The sequence below is a fragment of the Lithobates pipiens genome, unplaced genomic scaffold (assembly GCF_037356315.1).
Source record: "Lithobates pipiens isolate NorthernLeopardFrog02 unplaced genomic scaffold, aLitPip1_a1.2 Scaffold_18, whole genome shotgun sequence".
In the NCBI taxonomy this organism is placed as follows: domain Eukaryota; kingdom Metazoa; phylum Chordata; class Amphibia; order Anura; family Ranidae; genus Lithobates; species Lithobates pipiens.
In genome coordinates, this window is record NW_027507758.1 from 263823156 (window position 1) to 263845788 (window position 22633).

At 39.6% G+C, this 22633-nt stretch overlaps 1 protein-coding gene across 6 annotated transcripts in view; it reads right to left on the reverse strand.

Moving 5' to 3' along the window:
- The window catches only part of LAMA2 (laminin subunit alpha 2), a 1237914-nt gene that overhangs the window by 770419 nt on the left and 444862 nt on the right, over positions 1-22633 (reverse strand). For all 6 annotated transcript variants that reach the window (XM_077486899.1, XM_077486900.1, XM_077486895.1 and 3 more), the window contains exons 8-9: positions 22449-22627; positions 5544-5643 (exon numbers count right to left, since the gene is read on the reverse strand). In XM_077486899.1, coding sequence (XP_077343025.1) covers positions 5544-5643; positions 22449-22627 — 279 coding nt within the window. The remainder of the gene's footprint in view (positions 1-5543; positions 5644-22448; positions 22628-22633) is intronic.

Below are 22633 nucleotides of genomic sequence, written 5' to 3' on the forward strand. Positions count from 1 at the left end.
ACATTCTTCCCACTGACCACCAATGTAAGGAACATTCTTCCCACTGATCACCAATGTAAGGAACATTCTTCCCACTGATCACCAATGTAAGGAGCATTCTTCCCACTGATCACCAATGTAAGGAGCATTCTTCTCACTGATCACCAATGTAAGGGACATTCTTTCTGCTGACCACCAATGTAAGGGACATTCTTCCCACTGACCACCAATGTAAGGAACATTCTGCTCACTGACCAGTGACCACCAATGTAAGGGACATTCTTCCCACTGACCTCCAATGTAAGGAGCATTCTTCCCACTGATTAACCAATGTAAGGAACATTATTCTCACTGACCACCAATGTAAGGAACATTCTTTCTGCTGACCACCAATGTAAGGGACATTCTTCTTACTGACCACCAATGTAAGGAGCATTCTTCTCACTGGTCGTTCTTTCCGCTGAAGTGTACAGATATATCAGTTTTGTATATAAGGAATAGCTCTCAGTATACATATATCAGTGTTAGGGAAAGCACTCAGTGTATAGATGTCAGCGTAACACATAAGGAAATATCACTAAGTGCTATTCTCTATATATAACTGACATCTATACACTGATATCTGTATACTGAGAGCTATTCCTTATATACAAAACTGATATATCTGTACACTGAGGGACACTCAGTGTACAGCTATCAGTGTACCAGGGAATAGCACCTGGTAGATGGGCATTGGGGAAGAAGGAACACATAGTGAGCCTGGCTGGTGATCAGAGACATGCTGTGATTACACACTGACCTGCTGCTGCACACAAGGCAGGTCAGCTGACTGTCCCCGACATTATGATCCCTCTATGTCCTCACTCTGCAGCCTCCAGCTCTCTCACTGACTTTCCCCCGCGGCATGGATGTACACTGTGGCCCCGCCCCTCTGCTGAATTCCCCAGGAGGAGAGGTGGCCAGAGCGCCTGTTACTTCTGTCATTCTCATTGCTCCATGATCACTCTGTAATTGGCCAGCACCCCAGTCCTTTCATATAGCCTCACTAACTGCAGGCAGGGATGACATCGCTCACTACCTCCACGGTGCATAAACTTCCCCAATCCCTCATAATAAGCTGTAGGCACATCCAAGGGCAGACTGAGCAGCTCATGGGGCCCCCTGACTCCAGGGCCCTCGGTCGGCGACCGAGTGACCGAATGGTCAGTCCGCCCCTGCTCCTACACTACACAAGATTTTCATTTTCAGGGGGTATTGGAGGCTATTATGTCACTTCAAGCATGGAAAAGAGTCCAGAGCTTCACAGAATAGGGGCAAGTGTAGGTTGCAATTGCAACCCCACTCTGCCAGCCCAAGCTGGTATGGTTAAGCAGGCAAGTGCCAAGCCTATAACCAAAGACTAGCAGTATACCCTTTCATGGCTTGGAGTCTACTGTTAGTGAAAGGACAAGCAGCAGGAGTGGTGGCTGCCTGAGGGAGGCGACTTTCAAGTCCTTTCTTAGTACACATTGTGCAGGCCTGTCCAGCAGGTATAGGTTGCTCCTTTGTCATATAATGGCAAATTTCACAGGATCACAGGATCAAGGGAGAATGTTGACCCCTTTAGAATAGATGACACCTTTGACTATTGAGTAATGGATGGACCACTGGTCTGAGCTTGCCTAGTATTCAACCAAGCTGCTAGGCTGCCCTGCAGCCAGTGTGTTTTCTGGACATACAGTTAGTGCAATGAGGAGTTGACTGGCTCACCTTTAAAAAATCAGCTAGTCTTGGATCAGACAAAAAACGACCAAGCCTCTGCTGTAGTTGCTAAAGAATAAATGTTGGTTTTGGTTCTGGTCCCAACAAATTATTATGCTGTACAGTCCAACCATCTCCTTCACTGCTTCAGGCCTAATGCAAACACCAACTCCTGACATCACAGTATTTCTGCCAGCTAGGGCACTTTTATTTTTTCCACACCAAGTTTTTTCAACAGATGTTTCACAGTTGCAAAAAAAAAATGTACTGGGTCAATCTTATACTCTGGATTAAATACTGGCCTTTCAAAATTCTGAACTTGGCTTCCATATCCACCAGCTCCGCCACTCACCGGGAACCTGGGCCCCATCCGCCTTCCTTGTCCTTCTAAGACGCTGTGCAAGCCCGCCTGACATTCCAAGAATGCTGCCACAGAGAGGTCCTGCCTCTGAAAATCTACTGGGTTTCCTCCTGGTCACCGCGCATTGGCCTCTGCCAAAATGGCGGAGGGACCTGGTCTCGGCTGCTGCGGCTGGCTCTCTAGTGGCATTCCGGAAAATGGTTCTCTACTCTCAGCTGCCTCATTATGTGCGGGATCTGTTCCAAGCTGTTGCTCCATCCTTAACATCTGCAGACCTTACCATTGATAGACTCCATCAAATCCTGAAGTGGCACCTTCTTCCATCCAATATGTCGTGCAACGTTTTACCCGGTAGGCTTGTACAATTCGTTTCGTAACTAATCGAAATTTGGCCGAATTTTACATCTTTCGGACATTCGGATGCATCCGAATGTCCGAATAAAAAAATAACGAATAACAACGAATACGAAATAAATATAACAAATGAATTCGAATGAATTCGACATGATTCTGTAATTCTTTAAATATCTAATGAAACAAAAGGTCAGCTCAAAGTAAATCTTATAGTCCAATCAGCTAATTAATTTTGTGCCGGAGGTTGGATTACTGGCAAAGTGCATTCCTGAGAACTGAGTTAGAAGGGTGTTGTATTGTATTTGAGCCGAGGAGAAGAGACGTTGTCATTGTGTGTGTTAAAAGATTAAATAAACAAACGACTTTCCAAACTACGAATCATTATCACGAATGTCTATACATACATAAATAGCGAATTTCAACAAATACGAACAAATGAATTCGACACTCTACGAAAACGAAAACGTATTAACGTAACATAACAAATATAACAGAACGAAAATGATGTACTTTACGAATGACAACGAATCGAAACTAAACAAAATTTTCCATTGTGCACAAGTCTATTAACAGGGTTCACTTCTTCCAAGTGAAGGAGAGGTTGCTGGAAGCCTTTCGCAAAAAGAATCACCTCCCAGAACAATCTACAGGGCTTTAGGTTCTTCTAGATCTCTCTGCATACACACTGCATCAATGGAAAAACCTGGACACCATAACGAAGGCTCTTCGCAATCACTCACTGAATTATCAATTGCAAGTATCCTGCCAAGCTACAAATCACTAGGGAAGGTTCTATCACTACAGTAACTACTCTAGAAGAGGGCCTCCAACTGCTTCTTGAGTGGAATATCCTTCCCAATCAATCTCCTTTGACCGTTGCTAGATCCTAAAGTGCAATCTTTATCTGAAGGATGGCAAGTGGTATCCCACAAACATGACAACAGATCATGCCAAGCTGAAGGCCCCGGATGTGACATCTACTTCACATCTGTATGCACCATAGGGAGATTTACGACCAACGGACTTCAACATGAGCCCAAATGTGTATTTCCCCAGAGAATGTTACAGTCTGACTGCGCTTAGTTCCCCCGGAACCCTTTTTATGCTCTTCAGTTGTTTTGTTTTCGTTTATAAACTCGCAAAGCCTTATTCTGGGCAAAACCTGCCTAGGTTACTTGTTTTGACTGTTTTCCTGTATTTCTCCTTTAGCCTTGCATCTACAGTGTCCACTGCTTCATCCTCCAGAGATACTATCTTCAAGATCCTTGGCCAACCATGATCACAGTGCACCTTGGTTTGCTAGCATTGGCCACAACTGACTGCCTGTGGAACTTTCTTTTCAAGTGAGTCACAGCAACTTACACTACACAATCTGATGACAATCAAGCTAGTTTCTATTAATGCCAGGGGACTCAAGCATCCAGCCAATAGAAATTCACTGTGGTGCCAAGCATGTGCCCAAGGGGGATCTCTGACCATCTCTTGCATCATGCCTGCAGTCTCTGACTATCTCTTGTATCATGTCTGCAGTCTCTGACCATCTCTTGCATCATGTGTGTAGTCTCTGACCATCTCCTGTACTATGTCTGCAGTCTCTGATCATCTCTTGTATCATGTCTACAGCCTCTGACCATCTTGTGTACTATGTCTGCAGTCTCTGACCAACTCTTGTATCATTTTGGCAGTCTCTGACCATCTACTGTAATATGTTCACAGTCTCTGACCATCTTTTGTATCATGTCTGCAGTCTCTGACCATTACCTGTAGTATGTCTCTGCAGTCTCCGACCATCTCTTGTGTCATGTCTGCAGTCTCTTACCATCTCTTGTACTATGTCTGCAGTCTCTGACCATCTATTTTATCATGTCTGCAGTCTCTTACCATCTCTTGTAGTATGTCTGCAGTCTCTGACCATCTCTTGTATTATGTCTGCAGTCTCTGACTATCTCTTGTATCATGTCTGCCGTCTCTGATAATCTCCTGTATCAGGTCTGCAGTCTCTGACCATCTCTTGTAGTATGTCTGCAGTCTCTGACCATCTCTTGTATCATGTCCGCAGTCTCCTACATCTCTTGTACTATGTCTGCAGTCTCTGACCATCTCTTGTATCATGTCTGAAGTCTCTTACCATCTCTTGTAGTATGTCTGCAGACTCTGACCATCTCTCGTATCATGTCTGCAGTCTCTGACTATCTCTTGTATCATGTCTGCAGTCTCTGATCATCCCCTGTATCAGGTCTTAAGTCTTTGACAATCTCCTGTACTATGTCTGCAGTCTCTGACCATCTCTTGTATCATGTCTGCAGTCTCTTACCTTCTCTTGCAGTATGTCTGCAGTCTCTGACCATCTCTTGTATCATGTCTGCAGTCTCTGACCATCTCCTGTATCAGGTCTGCAGTCTCTGACCATCTCTTGTATCACGGCTGCAGTCTCTGACCATCTCCTGTATCAGGTCTGCAGTCTCTGACCATCTCCTGTATCAGATCTGCAGTATCTGATCATCTTCTGTATCAGGTCTACAGTCTGTGACCATCTCCTGTGTCAGATCTGCAGTCTCGGACCATCTCCTGTATCATGCCTGCAGTCTCTGACCATCTCCTGTACTATGTCTGCGGTATGCTTGGGTTTTTTTTCTAACAGCTTCTCTAAAAGAAGCCCTCTCTGTGTCTATTAGAGAGGTCCCATTACTGTTTTCTCTCCCTGTATTTTGTTTATTGTTAAGGGATCATGGGAGGATGGGTAACAAAGACTCCTTAGGGGAGCATCTCTGTGTTTGAGTCATTGTCATAGAAACACTTGTAAAGGAGAGGAGTCAGTAAGATGACCGTGCCTATGTGGGGGACACCAGAAATATTTCTGCACCCAGGCGTCTGTGACCCTAGGATCGGCCTTTTTGGTGATCACATAGATAACAGTATATGGTATAAAACCAGTTTATTTACTGAATTACCAGATTTGTGGTAATATTCAGTAGTTCATTAGTATGCAGTATTCATAAGTACTATTGTTTAATATAGTTTAAATAGAAAAATAAATGAAAAGTCAACAACTCAGCACATGTACACATTCTGTAAACTTGTATGCACAAGCACATTTAAAAAAAAATACCTTCTGTAGTTTCCTTCCTATCTTTGACACAAACGCCATGTAAAGATCCAACTTGGTCACAGTCACAGGGGCGACAAGGTTTAGGATGGTTTGGTGACACCTAATAAAATAAGCAATAACACATAATTGTTATTCGTTTTCAATATCTCTTAAAAAAACTTTCAGAAGTATGCTATAAGAAAGTTTTTAATACATTTTAATTGGTATGCATCTGACAATTCACATAAATAAAACTCAAGGTGCATTATACTTTTATATTTGTGTAATCAGTAAGGTTAAAGGCTATCTAAATCTAATGCCGCGTACACACGGGCGGACTGTATGGCGTACTTAGTCCGTCGAAACACATTTCAGCGGACAGTCCGCTCGTGTGTAGGCTTCAGCGGACTTTTTCAGCGTGCAGTCTGGCGTACTAAGTATTTCGGATTTTTCGAAATTCTGTCCATCGTACTTTGGTTTCAGCGGACAATCCGCTCATCAGTAGGCTAGTTCGAAGGACTAAGAATGGCGCATGCTCAGAAAGGATTTACACGGCGGAAGGGTGCTTTGCTGTGTATTGGACTTTCTATTTCTAGTCCCGTCGTACGTGCTGTACACGTCATCGCGCAAGCTTTCGACGGACTGTTTGTGCATCCGTGTGTGGTCAAGTCCGTTCAGTCGAAAGTATGACGGACTGTCTGTCGGATTGTATGACGGACTAAGTACGCCATACAGTCCGCTCGTGTGTACGCGGCATAAGAAGTAAATGTAATATATTGCAGCATATAACTTCTTAGAAGAGATAGTTGCATTCTTTTTCTTTTTTTGAGGTTTTTACTATATTTCACCAGTAACTTTCTGCCAGTAACATAGTTTCTTTCTAGTGGAGACAACTTTCACTCACTGTATTGTATCAATAGAGGATCAACATTGTCACCCTATAAAAGGAAGCCTCCCCTAACTGCCTTAACTTATGGGGGAGTGATCTGTATTTCACATTAGTTAACTTGGCTGGGCTGATAACAATTCTTGATATACAGCTGCAGAGTTCACAGGACAACACTGGTTTTCTGGCAGGATATTTTTGCAATTGTTAAATGTATATAAAAAAATGCTTTTCATGGTATATTTAGCAGACCAAAATAGAAAATAAAACCAAAATGTAATGTTAGGTTTTACATACATTTTAAAGTGTTACTAAACACTAAACACAGAACTCTGCATTTACTATATCTGGTCTCCCACAGTACACAGATCATGGAAATTCAATTCTAATAGTAAATACCTTCTTATATTAGCAGTCAGAGCATTTGTGTGACTATCAGTGTCTGATTAACGCTTGTAGAGGAGTTTTCATTCTCCTTCAACTGTCCTATCAGGCTGCAGGACCCTTGTCTGGATAGTGCTGATTGGCCCTGTGCTGATCACATGCCCTCTCCAAAGAAAAAAAACTTCTCTAGCAATACACACCAAACTGAGTATGTGCAGCATGTCCCCTAGTCACTGTTCTATCCCAGAAAGATGTGGGACTGTGGTAGGGAGGAAGGAACAGAGAAGACAGCCTTTTTTACACAATGTAGAGGATTAACCCTTAGTTTCCACAGGGTGTATAACCAGCATGCTTTACTGCATATACACATTTATTTTACTGTTGTGGGTTTAGTAACATTTTACATCATATGGCAAGTGGAATGGGAAGCTTGGATATTACAGGCTACTGAAGTAAAGGATTAAATGAGTTGTAAAGGCAGACATTTTTTTTTAATGCATTCTACATGTTAAGATAAAAAGCTTTCTGTATGTAGCAGCCTCCCCAGTACCCCCTAATTCTCCCTGTCAAACGATGTCCAAGGAGGTTCCTGTTCATGCTAGTGGACATACATTATAGTGTGTGTTGTGTATTTTTTTTTTTACTTAATGCAATACATAAAGTTTATTGGTAATAATCCAATAAGCCTCATTTATCTAAAGATTCTAACTATAGTCTCCATCTCTGTTTGGGGATATGAACACACCTTCACTGGCATGCAATGAAAGACCTTACATGTCCACAAAATATACTTGCTGGAAAAGAATGGAGACATACTATTATGTGTATATTACCAAAGTAGAACTTCATTTTACCTTCTAAAATGTTAAACAAAAATTAAAAAATGTTTAAAAATGTACTAAAATGTTCAAAAATGTTAATACATTTCAGGAAATCCCATAACTGACAGTTGTCATTCGAACAAGTATACCCATAGGAAAAGGTTCCCTCTACTATTGTTCTGATGAAAACTGTTAAGTTCTGTATCTCCTCTCAATTTCTGTCACAATATAAGTGGTCACCAGTACAAGTAGTGATGGTGGAGTTTCCTAACTGGGACACAGGTGGTAGTAAAACATGACAGGTTTTAATCCTCACCCCTTCCTATAAAAACTAGAAAAAAATGTCTGTTGTTCCACTTTAATAGTATTGGAGAGACAGAGTAATCTGTTGTCGGAATGTAAAAGCCAAAAAGTTTTATGAGCAGATCATGTAAATACAAATGAGGATGTTGATAATGTCATAAGTGGTATATGAATGGAATACTCAGAAGAATTTGTTTGGTATGGAGGCTGAGGATCCAACGACTTGAGGAAATGTCTATATATGGATAACAAACTGGTTAAATACCACAAAGATCTCTACTAATCATAGTTCTTTTCAATTTTTTATTAGTGACCTGGTAAAAGAAGCAGAAATTTGTTTTAAGTTTTTTTTTTTTGCTTCTGATATAAAATAATGAATTAACAATAGTGGGTGCCTACTCCTTTTTAAAAATATAGTGCAATATTCCTAATCCTTGAAATGTGTTATAATTAGTGATTTTTTTTATTTGAAGCTGCCCCCTTAGGTGTATCACCACTTTACACATTCATGAAAATCAAGATAAGGCATAAGATAAGATAAGATAACGCTCTCACATTAAAATCATGCAGACATACTCAAGTCTCAAAATACTTAGTGGAGAAAGGCTTGTCCCAATTACATAATAAAAGTCCCACTCCACAGTGTGAAAAAAGAGCTCCAAGCAGAAATACATTTCTCTTCACTTCTTCTTATTCCACCAGTGCTCCACCAAGAAGGTCATAAACAGTTGGTTTAAGGGTGCATAAGCACATTCCAACTGCTTGGACAAGCTGGTGGTGATCTCTCTTCACAGACACTTCTTCCCCAGTGAGATTGCTAATCCCTCTCAAAGAATGGCCATACAAGGACATACAGTAAATACTATCAGAGTGCAGTGTTTATTTGGAAATTATAAATTCTCATAAAACACAAACTAGATGCACTCACATTTAATACACACAGCAACACTACTGTCCAACAATTTAATTAGACTGGCTTTTTCTAACTTACATCAATCATGAAACTCTCTTCATCCCACTGAGCACTTATGTAATGGGCAGTACTTTCAGTACTTACATGTATGTGTTACAATACTTACTCCTAATCTCTGCCCTCTTTATGTTACACAGTCATGAGTCCTGACCATTGCACTTGGTTGTTTTTTTTTTAAAGATAGGTTTTTCGACAAAGTGTTAGCTCTGTATCTATTTTCTGTATTGCAAAAAGTGATGAAATTCTCACGTGTGACACAGCAATTAAGACATGTTTTTTGGATAAAATAACTTTGGTGTATGTGTGCACAAGGGATGAATTTGGAGTTTATGGTGTCACAGAGTTTGCCACACACTCTGCCTGTTTTCTGTTTGCTGAAAGGGGCAACATCAGCATCTGTTGTTGTCCCACTGCACCATCAACATCTGTCATAGTGTCCCAGTGCACTATCAATATCTGTCGGTGCCCCAGTACACACTCAACCTCTATCTGTGTCCCAGTACATCATCAACATCTGTCAGTGTCCCCAGTGCACCATCAAAAAATGTTGGTGTCTCAGTGCATCATCAACATCTGTCAGTGTCCCAGTGCACCATCAACATCTGTCCTAATGTCACCAGTACACCATTAACATCTGTCCTAGCGTCACCAGTGCACCATCAAATAATCTGTCACAGTGTCAGCAGTGCAGCTTGAACATCTGAATGCCATGTCCAAAAAACTGTACACTAGCGGGGAGACATTCCAGGTTCTGAGCATGACAGATGAGAGAAGTGGGGAACTATCACCATCAGATTCTTAATATGAACCTAATGAGAGCAGTGGGTAAGTAACTGACTCAGAAGAGGAAAGGGCCCGACAAAGAGATTAAGGTGAACTGAAGAGCAGCAGGCAACCACCAGCAGTAATTTACATCCTGGTAAAGTGGTGAGCACCAGCAACTCTGCACACCTGGATGATAGGTCAAGTATAAGCAGTGAGGTGTCTCATCAGGCACAAAGAATTAGGTCCATGTCCAAGAGGTGGTTTTAAATCACGCATGGCTTACCTCTAATTCAGCAGCAACTACAATCCCATTTACAGCACAGCCAGGCCCTCGGATAGTAATCCAAAATGTTACGCACTTTTTTATTTTTTATTTTTTTACCAATGATTTATTGAATTTATTTGGGGACCACTGGAATGTTTATGCCAACCAATACATTGGCAACAGCCCAAATTTATCTTATGCAAATCCATTTAAGTGGGAACATGCGCCATTGCAAGCATGTTGGAGCAACGTCACGCACACCAGGCCCACCGACACAGTAAGCCTCAGCTGGCAGACAATACATGTCCGCTGAAGTGGCAAGATGGAGGTTGGGGGCGGAGATGGAAAGAGCCCAGATGGCCTCCAAAGCGCCTCCACCGCTAAGGACATAGGCCTGGGCTCTTTCCATCTCCGCCCCCAACCTCCATCTTGCCACTTCGACGGACATACGTTCTACCTTATGTTGCACCAATGCAGGATGCCTAATAGGATGCCCAAATAGGAGCAGTAGTCAGTGGCTCTCACCATCTGCTACGCAGACTAATCCCGTTCATCCCACAGAAGGACAAAGCAGTGGTAGTTGGAACAGTCATTAATTCATGGCTTGCTTACGCAAACTCCCTTTACTTAGGATTACCCCAATATCAACTTGTGCGCTTAAAACTTATCCAAAACATGGCGGCAAGGCTGATAACAGGGAAAAAATCCTGGGAATCAATCTCCTCTACCCTGAGGAGCCTACACTGGCTAACCGTAAAGAATCTAATTACATTCAAGACCCTCTGCCTCACCCACAAATGCATGCATGGAGACACTCCTCAATACCTATTCGAGAAAATAAAACACTACACGCCCGACTGCAGTCTTTGATCCTCTAACCAAAACCTCCTCCTCGTTCCCAAATCTCGGTACAAATCTAAAGCCCCATACACACTATCAGACTGTCTGCTGATTTTTTCCATCAGATTTACCAAAACCATATAATATGAGGTCAAACCTTAGGGGTTTCAATGTGTATGCAATCAGGCAGGCCCTTGTACTACATGGTTTTGGTAAACCTGAAGGAAAAAATCAGCAGACAATCTGATAGTGTGTATGGGGCTTAAGGGGGAACGGAGATTCGCTGTCCAAGGACCACGGCTATGGAACGCTTTACCAACCAACATCCGCTTGGAAGAAAACCTCCAGGTCTTCAGGAAAAAACTCAAGACCTTCCTTTTCTAGAAGCTGGACAACAAAGCTCCGCACTGCCCCTTGATGCGATTCAGCTTTGAGCGCTATACAAATTATTAATTAATTAATTCATTCATTCATTCATTATAGTAACTATCCATATATATAAGGATATTTATCCAGCATATGTTTAAGACCTATTGAATACTCTATATCCTTATACTCTATTTGTTATTTTGGGCTGGACTGTGAGTGACTTTGCTGGCTCATGTTTTCTTGAATCTATCTTACTATTTATTATAAAAAATGTCCCTGTTTCTTTTGGTACTAACATTAGACATATCTGATTTGGTCACACTAGCTATTTGATTTAGGCATGCCGATTTCCAATACTTATTTTTAATTTTCTAAATTTTTTAATTTTTGATTTATATAGGTATGTGCATGCACATGTATGTATTAGACTTGTGCACATGGAAATTTTGATAATTTAGTTTAGTTTCGGTTCGTTGTCATTCGTAAAATACATAATTTCGTTCTGTTATATTCGTTATGTTAGGTTAATACGTTTTCGGATAATTCGTTATTATTCGTAGAGTGACGATATTCGTTATACTGAATCTCGAATCATGTTGAATTCATTCATTATATGCGCTATAATTTCGTTCATATTCGTTGAAATTCGTATTTATGTATGTATATACATTCGTGATAATGATTCATAGTTTGGAAAGTCGTTTGTTTATTGAATCTTTTAACACACACAATAACAACGTCTCTTCTCCTCGTCTTAAATACAATACAACACCCTTCTAACTCAGTTCTCAGGAATGCACGTTGCCAGTAATCCAACCTCCAGAACAAAATTAATCAGCTGATTTGACTATAAGATTTATTTGAGCTGACCTTTTGTTTCATTAGATCGTTGAAAAAATTACCGAATCATGTCGAATTCATTCGTTATATCCGCTATAATTTCTTTTGTATTCGTTGTAATTTGTTTTTTATTGTTTTTGTTTTTTATTTGGACATTCGGATGCATCCGAATGTCCGAAAGATGCAAAATTCGTCCAAATTTCGGTTAGTTACGGAACAAATTGCACAAGCCTAGTATGTATGCGTGTGCACACCTGTACAATAGACACTACATATATACATGTGTATATGCATATGTGAGTATGTGCAATACAGATTTATATAAAAATAGGCACTATGATTTTGGCCCTATTATTTCAAAAAACCTTTCTAAAAAATTAAAAAAATTGCGATATTTCTTTATATAAAATAAAAAATATATATATATTTTTTTTTTCTTCTTCAGATTTTTCCATATGTTATTTTGAGATCTTTATATTATATATTAGACATGTGCAGACTGAAATATTTTGTTTCGGAATTTCATTTTCGTCCAAAAACGAAATGTATTTAGTTACTCCCGAAATTTGTTTTTAGTTAGTTTTTCACTAAAAAATATCCCTTCGGGTCTGGTATGGATATTAAGGGGAGCCCCGTGTCAAAAAAAAATGGCGTGGGGGTCCCCCTCAAATTCCATGGTATGGTTCAGGAGGGGGGGCGCTCTCTCACCCCCCTCTTTTCCTGCGGCCTGCCAGGTTGCGTGCTCGGATAAGGGTCTGGTATGGATTTTGAGGGGGACCCCCATGCCATTTTTTTGGGCGTGGGGTTCCCCTTAAAATCCATGCCAGACCTAAAGGGCCTGGTATGGATTTTGAGGGGGACCCCCACACCATTCTTTTTGGCGCGTGGTTCCCCTTAATATCCATACCAGGCCTGGTATGCTCTTGAAGGGAAACCCATGCATTTTTTTTACATTAAAGTCGTATTATAAGTCGCGCTGTGATTCACACTCAAGTCGTGTCCAAGTTTCCTCCCAAAGTCGCGCTGGAAGTCGTGTTGCCCCTGTATTAATGAATGGACTGTTATGATACAAGTTCAATAGACACAGATTGTTATTGTCAGAGTCACGTCGAATCTCCTATCTGCATCGAACTGTGTCAAAACGAAAACGGAAATAAAGCATTTATTTATGTCGGATCTTTCGTTTTTCGTATTCTGTGCTTTTGTTATCATTTGTCAAAACGATTACGAAAATACTTGAAATTTGGATGAAAATGCATTCGGACAAAAACGAATATATCCATAGGTGACCATTTAACGTTTCTGGCTGCAACTCCTTATAAATATTTCCCCTATTTACAGGTACAGGCATCTTTTTTGTTTTGCATTATGCTCTCTCTATTTGAATACATGCATATAATGATTTCTAGCTTTTTTAATGTGTGTTTTTCCCCTACAATATGCAATACTTTATTGTTATTGTTATAGGGATCTCCTCGCCAGGCTTCAGTATGTCCTTGGGATGGTGCTCATGGTATGGAGGTGAACTGACCTACCCCTTTGGAAACACCAATTTGCATTTTTTTCTTTATTACACTCTCCTGTGTCTGCCTTGCCGATCTTGAATTAAAGGCTCCACCGACATACCTGTCACACGCTGCTTTGTCTGCAATTTTTAATGTTAACGAATGAAACATTGAAAATCTGTTCACCCCTTACTATTGTGTAAGTAAATATTATTCAAACCCATTACGGAAATTGTTTATATGGAGAAATATTGTATGTAAAGTTTATTGATTACATATTTTATACTTTAGATGAATTCCTCTTTTCTCTGCACCCTTGAAGAAGGAATCCCGGAACACGTTGGGTGTGTCCATCACATGTGGTTCATATAGTGATGCCAGCTGACTGTGCTCAGTTAATCATTGTTATCAGTGTAATCAGTGTTAGGTCTATACATATTTTTTTTTTATTATGGTAAATTAAATATTTGATACTGTCTAATATATGTTGCCTATATGTTGCCTGTCTAATATATGTTGCCTATAAAGTCCATTTAGGGGAAAAACTTGCTCTTTTCACTGTCTGTGGCAAGTGAAACCCCAATTTTAAAACAAAAAAATAAAGAGGAAGGCAGCGCTTTATCAACTGTTGTAATTGGTGAAGTCGGTGACTCCCACAGCAGACATCAACTATTTTAAGGCCAAAATTGGTGGCCTGAGGAGCACATATAAAAAGGAGCACAAAAAGGTCCAGGATTCCATGATCCAATCCTTAGCATCAGCAGATGACATTTATGTCCCCAGGTTGTGGTACTAAGACAGACTGCGGTTTTTGTCAGACCAGACTGAAATCAGGCCATCACTCTCAACCCTTCCTTCCACTCTTCCTTCCACATCAGATGAGGCTTCCAAATTCCAACCTGGGCCTTCCACCCAGGAAGATGTGGAGGAACCCAGCTTGAGTCAGGTATAGCATTGTTCAACATATTTTTTGACAAAAAATGAATGATAACTAGATGTTATTATTGATCAATAATTTCAGATTTAACAAAGTGGTTTACATATCAATAGACAATAGTAGCCAAAAATGATTGGGACAAGAATGAAAAATTCTGGGATCAGAATGATAGTCTTTTCTATTTGTTTACATTCAATTTTCAACAGTCATGAGCTCTAAATTGTGTGTGATTGATGACCAAAAAACTAAAACTATATCCCATGTTCATACACAGGAAAGTCTTAACTAGGAGGAGGCCATGGAAAGTCTCAGCCAGGAGGTGGCAGGGTAAAGTGGCAGCCAGGAGGTGTGGGGGAAAGTGACAGCCAGGAGGTTTGCCAGGGAAAGTGGCAGCCAAGAGGTGGCCGTGCCCAGTAGCCTGACCGAATCCCTGGTTCCTCTCCTCCACCTTCCAACAAAAAGGCTCATGAAGGGGAGAAACGTGGAGTCAGCGCTTGGTTTGATTCAGCAGGCTACTGCGGTCCTCACAAATACCTCTAATGTCCAGGAGGCCTTTGCTTGTATGATGGCCAGTAAGATGCACGAAATGGAGGTGGGCCAATGCCTCATCAGTGAGGAGCTCATAATTCAGGTACTAAATAAGGGGGTGAGGGGCGAACTCACTAAGAAAAAAGTCACGTATGTGAGTTGGGCCATACTCCTCCTCCACCTCCTGCCACAACTCCAACACTACAGCCACAGCCTGGAAGGAAGCGTGGAAGGAAGTGTTGAGAGTGATAGCCTGGGTTCGGTGTGGTCTGACAAAAGACGCAGGCTGTTGTAAGACCACAGCCTTGGGACATATATGTCATCTGCTGCTGCCCCTGATCTCTCGGAGTTCTGGAACGTATTGTGCTCCCTATTAAATGGACTCCTCAGGTTACCAATTTGCCTGTCAAATAATTGATACTGTATCTGCCCTGGGGTACAAAGGCTTTGCCAATTTCAACAGTTTATCCAGCGTTGCCTTCCTCTTTTATTTTGTTATGACCCCTAATAAATTTCTTTTTTTTTTTACAAATCCTTGGCTATGTGTTTTAGTTAAAAAAGGACAGTTTATCTGTGAGTAGGCAGGTACATTTAAAAAATATAATGTCAAATTAACAAGGGACACCAACACCAACCAACCACTTTGAGGTTAAAAAATAGAAGATAATAATGGTGTTGTGGTAACTTGACACACAAAACGACAAAAAATATTATGGAGATCACTAGAAAAAAAAGAATCAAGAGATCTTGATAAAAAAAAAATAGATCGTTAGAAAAAAAATATAAACCTTATTATGGAGATCTGGCGAAAAAAAAAAGAATATTCAGGAGATCACGAGAAATAATAAAGAAATCAGTTTGTCAGAACTCTGCGTGAATATCAGGAGCAAAACAACTTCATTATTCTAGCATTATAAAGAAGAAGAGAAAGCGCTGCATTGAAATATTTAAAAATTTGCAGCATGACGAATGTGCATCTCCATTACAAACGCTAGTTTTACCAGACCGAACGCTTCCATCTTGTACTTGATTGTGAGCATGCGTGGAATTTTGTGCATCGGACTTGTGTACACACGCTCGGAATTTCCGAAAACAACGTTTTTTTATGGAAAATTTTAAAACCTGCTCTCAAACAGTTATTGTCGAATTCCGAAAGCAAATGTCCGAAGGAGCATACACACGGTCAGAATTTCTGACAACACACTCACATCGAACATTTCCCATCAGAAAATCCGATCGTTTGTACAGCTCATAAGAGTTTTACTAAATACACACATATAACACACTACATTACTAGCAGTAAATTTATTTTTGCTGTGCAAAATTTGGACGAATACACGAACACCGTTAAAGTCTACGGGACACGAACATGAAAAATCAAAAGTGTTAATTTTAAAGGCTTTTATGAAGGTTATTGTCATAAAAAGTGTTTGGGGACCTGGCTCCTGCCCCAGGGGACATGTATCAATGCAAAAGTTGCAATGAAAAAGTTTTACAAATGGCTGTTTTTTCGGGAGCAGCAATTTTAATAATGCTTAAAGTGAAACAATAAAAATGAAATATTCCTTTGAATATCATGCCTGTGGGTGTCTATAGTATTCCTGCAAAGTGGTGCAGCTTTCCCGTGTTAGGAACATTACCACAAAAAAATTACATTTCTAAAGGAAAAAAGTAATTTAAAACTGATCACGGCTGTAATTAATTAGGCACCTTGGGTCTAGTATGAATATTAAGGGGAACCCCGAAACATTTTTTTTTAATGCGCGGGGGTCCCCCCAAAATCCATACCAGACCCTTTGGGTCTGGTATGGATTTTACATGGGAGCCCTGCTCCAAAAATTTTTAAAAAATGGCATAGGGGCCCTCTCCAAAATCCATACCAGACCCTTATCCGAGCACACAACCTGGCAGGCTACAGGAAAAGAGGGGGTGAGAGAGCCACGTGACATCCGAGGAAGGAAGGGTCGCCCGTTTACGTCATCGAGTGGCCCTGCCCTCAGCTATGTAACAGCTGTCAACAAGCGTCACTCGGCGGGAGCCTCCCATGGAGGCAGAGCTGTTGCAGCTTCTTTCTTTTTTTTTTTGGCTTGTCGACAGGCGTGAGATGGCTCTACAATGTGGGACATTTACTTTTTTATGTTTTTCCTGTCTTTTTTACTATTTTTGACACTTTTTTTTGTCAAATGGTAGGGGTACAATTTACCCGTTACCAATTCACCTAGGGGGGTCAGTATTTGGGGTCCCCTTGTTAAAGGGGGCTTCCAGACTCTGCTAAGCCCCCACCCACAGACCCCCACAACCACTGGGAAAGGGTTTTGGGGATGAGGTCCTTTTCTCCATCAACATGGGGAAAAGGTGCTTTGGGGTCGCTACTCCAAAGCACCCTCCCCATGTTGAGGGCATGTGGCCTGGTATGGTTCAGGAGGGGGGCGCTCTCTTGTCCCCTCCTCTTTTCCGGTGGCCTGCCAGGTTGCATGCTTGGATAAGGATCTGATGTGGATTTTGGTGGGACCCTTACACCATTTTTTTTTATTTTGGTGCAGGGTTCCCCTTAAAATCCATACTAGATCTGAAGGGCCTGGTATGAATTTTAGGGGGACCCCACACCATTTTTTTTTGGTTTGGGGTTCCCCTTAATATTTATACCAGACCCAAAGGGCCTGCTAATGGACTGGGAGGGGGGGACCCATGCCATTTTTTTCAACGAGTTTTATCTATATTGCCAAAGACCCAACAATTCATTAAGTTGTGATCAGTTTTTCCTTTAGAAATGTCACTTTGCTGTGGTACTGCTCTAAACACAGGAAAACCATGCCACTTTACAGGCATACTATTGACACCCCCCCCGACACGATATTTAAAGGAATATTAAATTTTTGTTGTTTCACTTTAAGCATTATTAAAATCACTGCTTCCAAAAAAACATCAGTTTTTAAAACGTTTTTTGAATTTGCTGCAAACACCGCATAATGTTCGTTGTTTGCTGAATGTCCGAACAACCAATCTTCGGCCCGAACTTATGCTCCAGCCGAACCATTCACCCATCCCTATAAATTAACTGTGTTTACTCTTTTTAAATCATAATGACAACAGAATTTACCCAAATGACCCTTATCAAAAGTTTACATAACCCAGTGATTTAGGCCTGATAACATGCACACATGTTGGCACAAAGGGGTTTGAATGTCTATTAAAGGTAACCATCCTGACCTCTGATCTGTTTGCTTGTAATTAATGTGTGTGTGTATAAAAAGTCAATGAGTTTCTGGACTCCGGACAGACCCTTGCATCGTTCATCCAGTGCTGCACTGAAATTTATGGATTCTGAGTCATGAGGAAAGCAAAAGAATTGTCAAAGGATCTGCGGGAAAAGGTAGTTCAACTGTATAAAACAGGAAAGCGATATAAAAAGATATCCAATGAATTGAGAAAGTCAATCAGTAGTGTTAAAACTCTAATCCAGAAGTGGAAAAGGAGGGGTTCTGTTGAAACCATATCAAGGTAGGGTAGACCAACAAAAATTTCAGCCACAACTGCCAGGAAAATTGCTCGGGATGCAAAGAAAAACCCACAAATAACTTCAGGTGAAATACTGGACTCTCTGAAAACATCTGGTGTGGCAGTTTCAAGATGCACAATAAGAAGAAAGATGGGCTGCATGATTGAGTCGCCAGAAGAAAGCCATTACTAGGAAAATGCCACAAAGTATCCCGCTTACAATACGCCAAGCAGCACAGAGACTAACCATCAAACCATCTGGCACAAAGTCATTTGGAGTGATGAGACCAAAATTTTGCTTTTAGGCCACAACCATAAATGCTATATTTGGAGAGGAGTCAACAAGGCCTATGATGAAAGGTACACTATTCCTACTGTGAAACACAGGGGTAGGTCGCTGATGTTTTGGGGATGTATGAGTTACAAAGGCACATAAAATTTGGTCAAAATTGATGGCAAGATGAATGCATTATGTTATCAAAAAATACTGGAGGAATATTTGCATTCATCAGCCAGGAAGCTGCGCATGGGATGTGCTTGGACATTCCAAAATGACAATGATCCAAAACACAAGGCCAAGTCGACCTATCATTGGCTACAGCAGAATAAAGTGAAGGTTCTGGAGTGAATAATCAATAAATAATGAGAAATATCCACGCTCAGGATGGTGAACTGCAGCCTCCCTATAAAACTACACCAAGGTGAAGCCAAAAAATAATGAAAAATCTACAAAGGGATGGTAGCGCTGTTCTAAAAAGTAGTAGGTGCACTACGTAAGCACTAGAAAGTGTGTATGTTCTATACACACCTCTGATAAAAAGTGTGTATATGTAAACAGCACTAAATGTAAAGTGCAATGTGCATAAGAATAATAAAGTGCATCAAACATATAAAGTGCATCAGAAATATAAAGTGAAAAAATGCAAAATAATCCTGTGTAAAGTGATAAATAGCAGGAAAAACATCAAAATTTGAATCTCCAAAAAATTTATATATGAAAACTGATGCGTATATATATATATATATATATATATATATATATATATATATATATATATATATATATATAGTGCAAAAAGTGAAATAAATAAAACAGAAAATTAATAAATATAATGCCCAAAATATAAATAAATGTCCAAAATATAAATGTCCAAAGTGTGACACTGGCCAAGAAAGGTTGGTTCAAAACCATAAGCAACAACAACCACAGTCCATAAGTGAAACGCTGAGCAAATGCAACAATGGAAAAAAGTGACTGTCCAGTGCTCCCTGCCTTCGTCCACTTCCCCCTCTTGTTTATGCACTCACCAGAGTGCCTCACCCCTGCTGGATAACAGGCGTAAAAACTCCTTATCCTGGAGATGGTATCCCTCTTATCTGGATATCCCTGGAATTCGGATGGTTGTAAACCGTCAGTGGCTATTCCTCTCACAGGAGAAATTAACCAGCAGTGGGCAATCCACATGTATAGGAAAGGATGAGCCTCATAGTGTGAATCCATTAAAAAAGTATTTATTTAAAAAATATAATTCTAAAAAAATATATCATATGAGTAGGAGCTGAGATACCAATCACTCGTGTACAATGATCCCACTATGGCTTCCGCAATCCCAGCTTGTAAGGCGTGCGTTCCACGGCCAAGCTAATCATATCCGGAAACCCGGAACAGCCGAAAATGATGCATTGTGTACCAAGAAAAGTCCCGCCTTATGCTTTTCATCACACAGACGTCATCGGAGGTGCTGCCATCTTGGTACACCATACACAATATAAGGCAAATGAAGAGGCTGCGATGACCAATCAGAAAGACGCCAATCTGCTCAATGGGAATCCTAAGGCTGTTGGGAAAACCACAAGGCCCTACCCCACCACACCTAATGTGTGTATAAATGTCTAACCCATGTGCCATCTAGTGGATAGTGGAGAGAAGGCACTGCACGGCATCTTCAAATGCTAATAATTAAAATACATATATCGACATTTTTGAAAAATAAAAAATTATTAAAAAACGAGGCATGAAACAAAATAGATACATGAAAATTTAAGGTTAAAAGTTATTAAATTATATTGACAATATCAGAAGGTGGAAAAGAGGATGCAACTAAAACGTGTAGTTTTTACGCCTGTTACCCCAGCAGGGGTGAGGCACTCTGGTGAGTGCATACATAAGAGGGGGAAGTGAATGAAGGTGGGGAGCACTGAACAGTGACTGGTGATTGTTGTTGCTTATGGTTTTAAACCAACCTTTCTTGGCCAGTGTCACACTTTGGACATTCATATTTTGGACATTATATTTATAAATTTTCTATGTTTTATTTATTTCACTTTTTGCACTATATTATAATATATATATATATATATATATATATATATATACATCAGTTTTCATATTTTTTTGGGAGATTCTAATTTTGATGTTTTTCCTGCTATTTATCACTTTATACAGGATTATTTTGCATGTTTTCACGTTATATTTCTGATGCACTTTATATGTTTAATGCACTTTACTATTCTTATGCACATTGCACTTTGCATTTAGTGCTGTTTACATACACACACTTTTTCTCAGAGGTGTGTATAGAATATACACACTTTCTAGTGCTTATGTAGTGCACCTACTATTTTTTAGAACAACGCCACCATCCCTTTGTAGATCCCTTTGTGAGGTCTCCGGTCCTCAATATCATTGAGCCACTCTGGGGAGATCTCAAACATGCAGTTCATGCAAGACAGCCCAAGAATTTACAGGAACTGGAGGCTTTTTGCCAAGAGTAATGGGCAGCTTTACCATCTGAAAAGATAAAGAGCCTCATCCACAAATATCACAAAAGACTTCAAGCTGTCCTTCATGTTAAAGGCAGCAATATACAGTATTAAGAACTGCGGTATGTAAACTATTGATCAGGGTCATTTGGGTAGTTTCTGTTGTGATTATGATTTAAAAAGAGTAAACAACACAGTTCATTGATAATAAATGGCTTCAAACAAACACTAACCGTGAGTGAAAAGTTTTTGTGTTATCATTCATATTCTCTGAAAAATCTCCAATAAATCATAAATTCTGCCAGAGTATGTAAACTTATGACAGCTGTGTATATAACTATACACAACTATAACACAATTATAACTACAACTATATATATATATATATATATATATATATATATATATATATATATATATATATATATATATATATATATGTATATATATGTATATATATATATATATATATATATATATATATATATATATATATGTATATATATATATATATATATATATGTATATATATATATATATATATATATATATATATATATATATATATATATATATATATATATATATATATATATATATATATATATATATGTTATATATATAGTTGTAGTTATAATTGTATAATTTATATATATATATATATATATATATATATATATATATATATATATATATATATATATATATATATATACATACAGGGTTTGAAAGAACTGATGGCACAATACCATGCTCAATATTCTTCCTATATAGCTACATGGTCTATCTGCATAGTTTTTAGTAGACACCCCCAGATTCAAATCCATCTTTCTACTAATCATATTGATGTCAAGGTGCCTTAATCTGCCCAATCACCCAAACCCCTTCCTCTACCCTCTTCATTTTTTCCCCCTCTCTGATATCCTCTCTCTATTTCCCCAATTTTAGGCTGTAGGCATTGATTGCAACAAGTGTAAGCTGCCTTCTATTTATATATTTTATCTCAGGTTCCATGTATCTTCTGTTTATATCCTATTTATCTCAGGTTCTAATTTCATGCTTACTATGTGGACAATATTTGCCACGTGACAAGCTGAGGTATTTCCTTTTTCTCACTTATGCTTATTTATAGGAAATAAATGTCAACGGTCAATGCATTATTAACTTCCATTTCTCTGTTTTTACCTTTCAATTATTGTACATAATTTTGAACAGAACAAATTCTTTAAAAAAAATTTAAATACTGTACCCATTGAGGCCGATAGTAACCATCTGTACAGGTCTCGCAATTAATTCCAGCTGTGTTTGCTGAGCAATTGACACAAACTCCACCTCCAATATTTTCCCCATGAATATTCAGACTGAGCTTCTTGCTTGCTACATTTTCATCATAATAGCATTCTGCAGTCTTTCCATGACAGTTGCACGCTATAG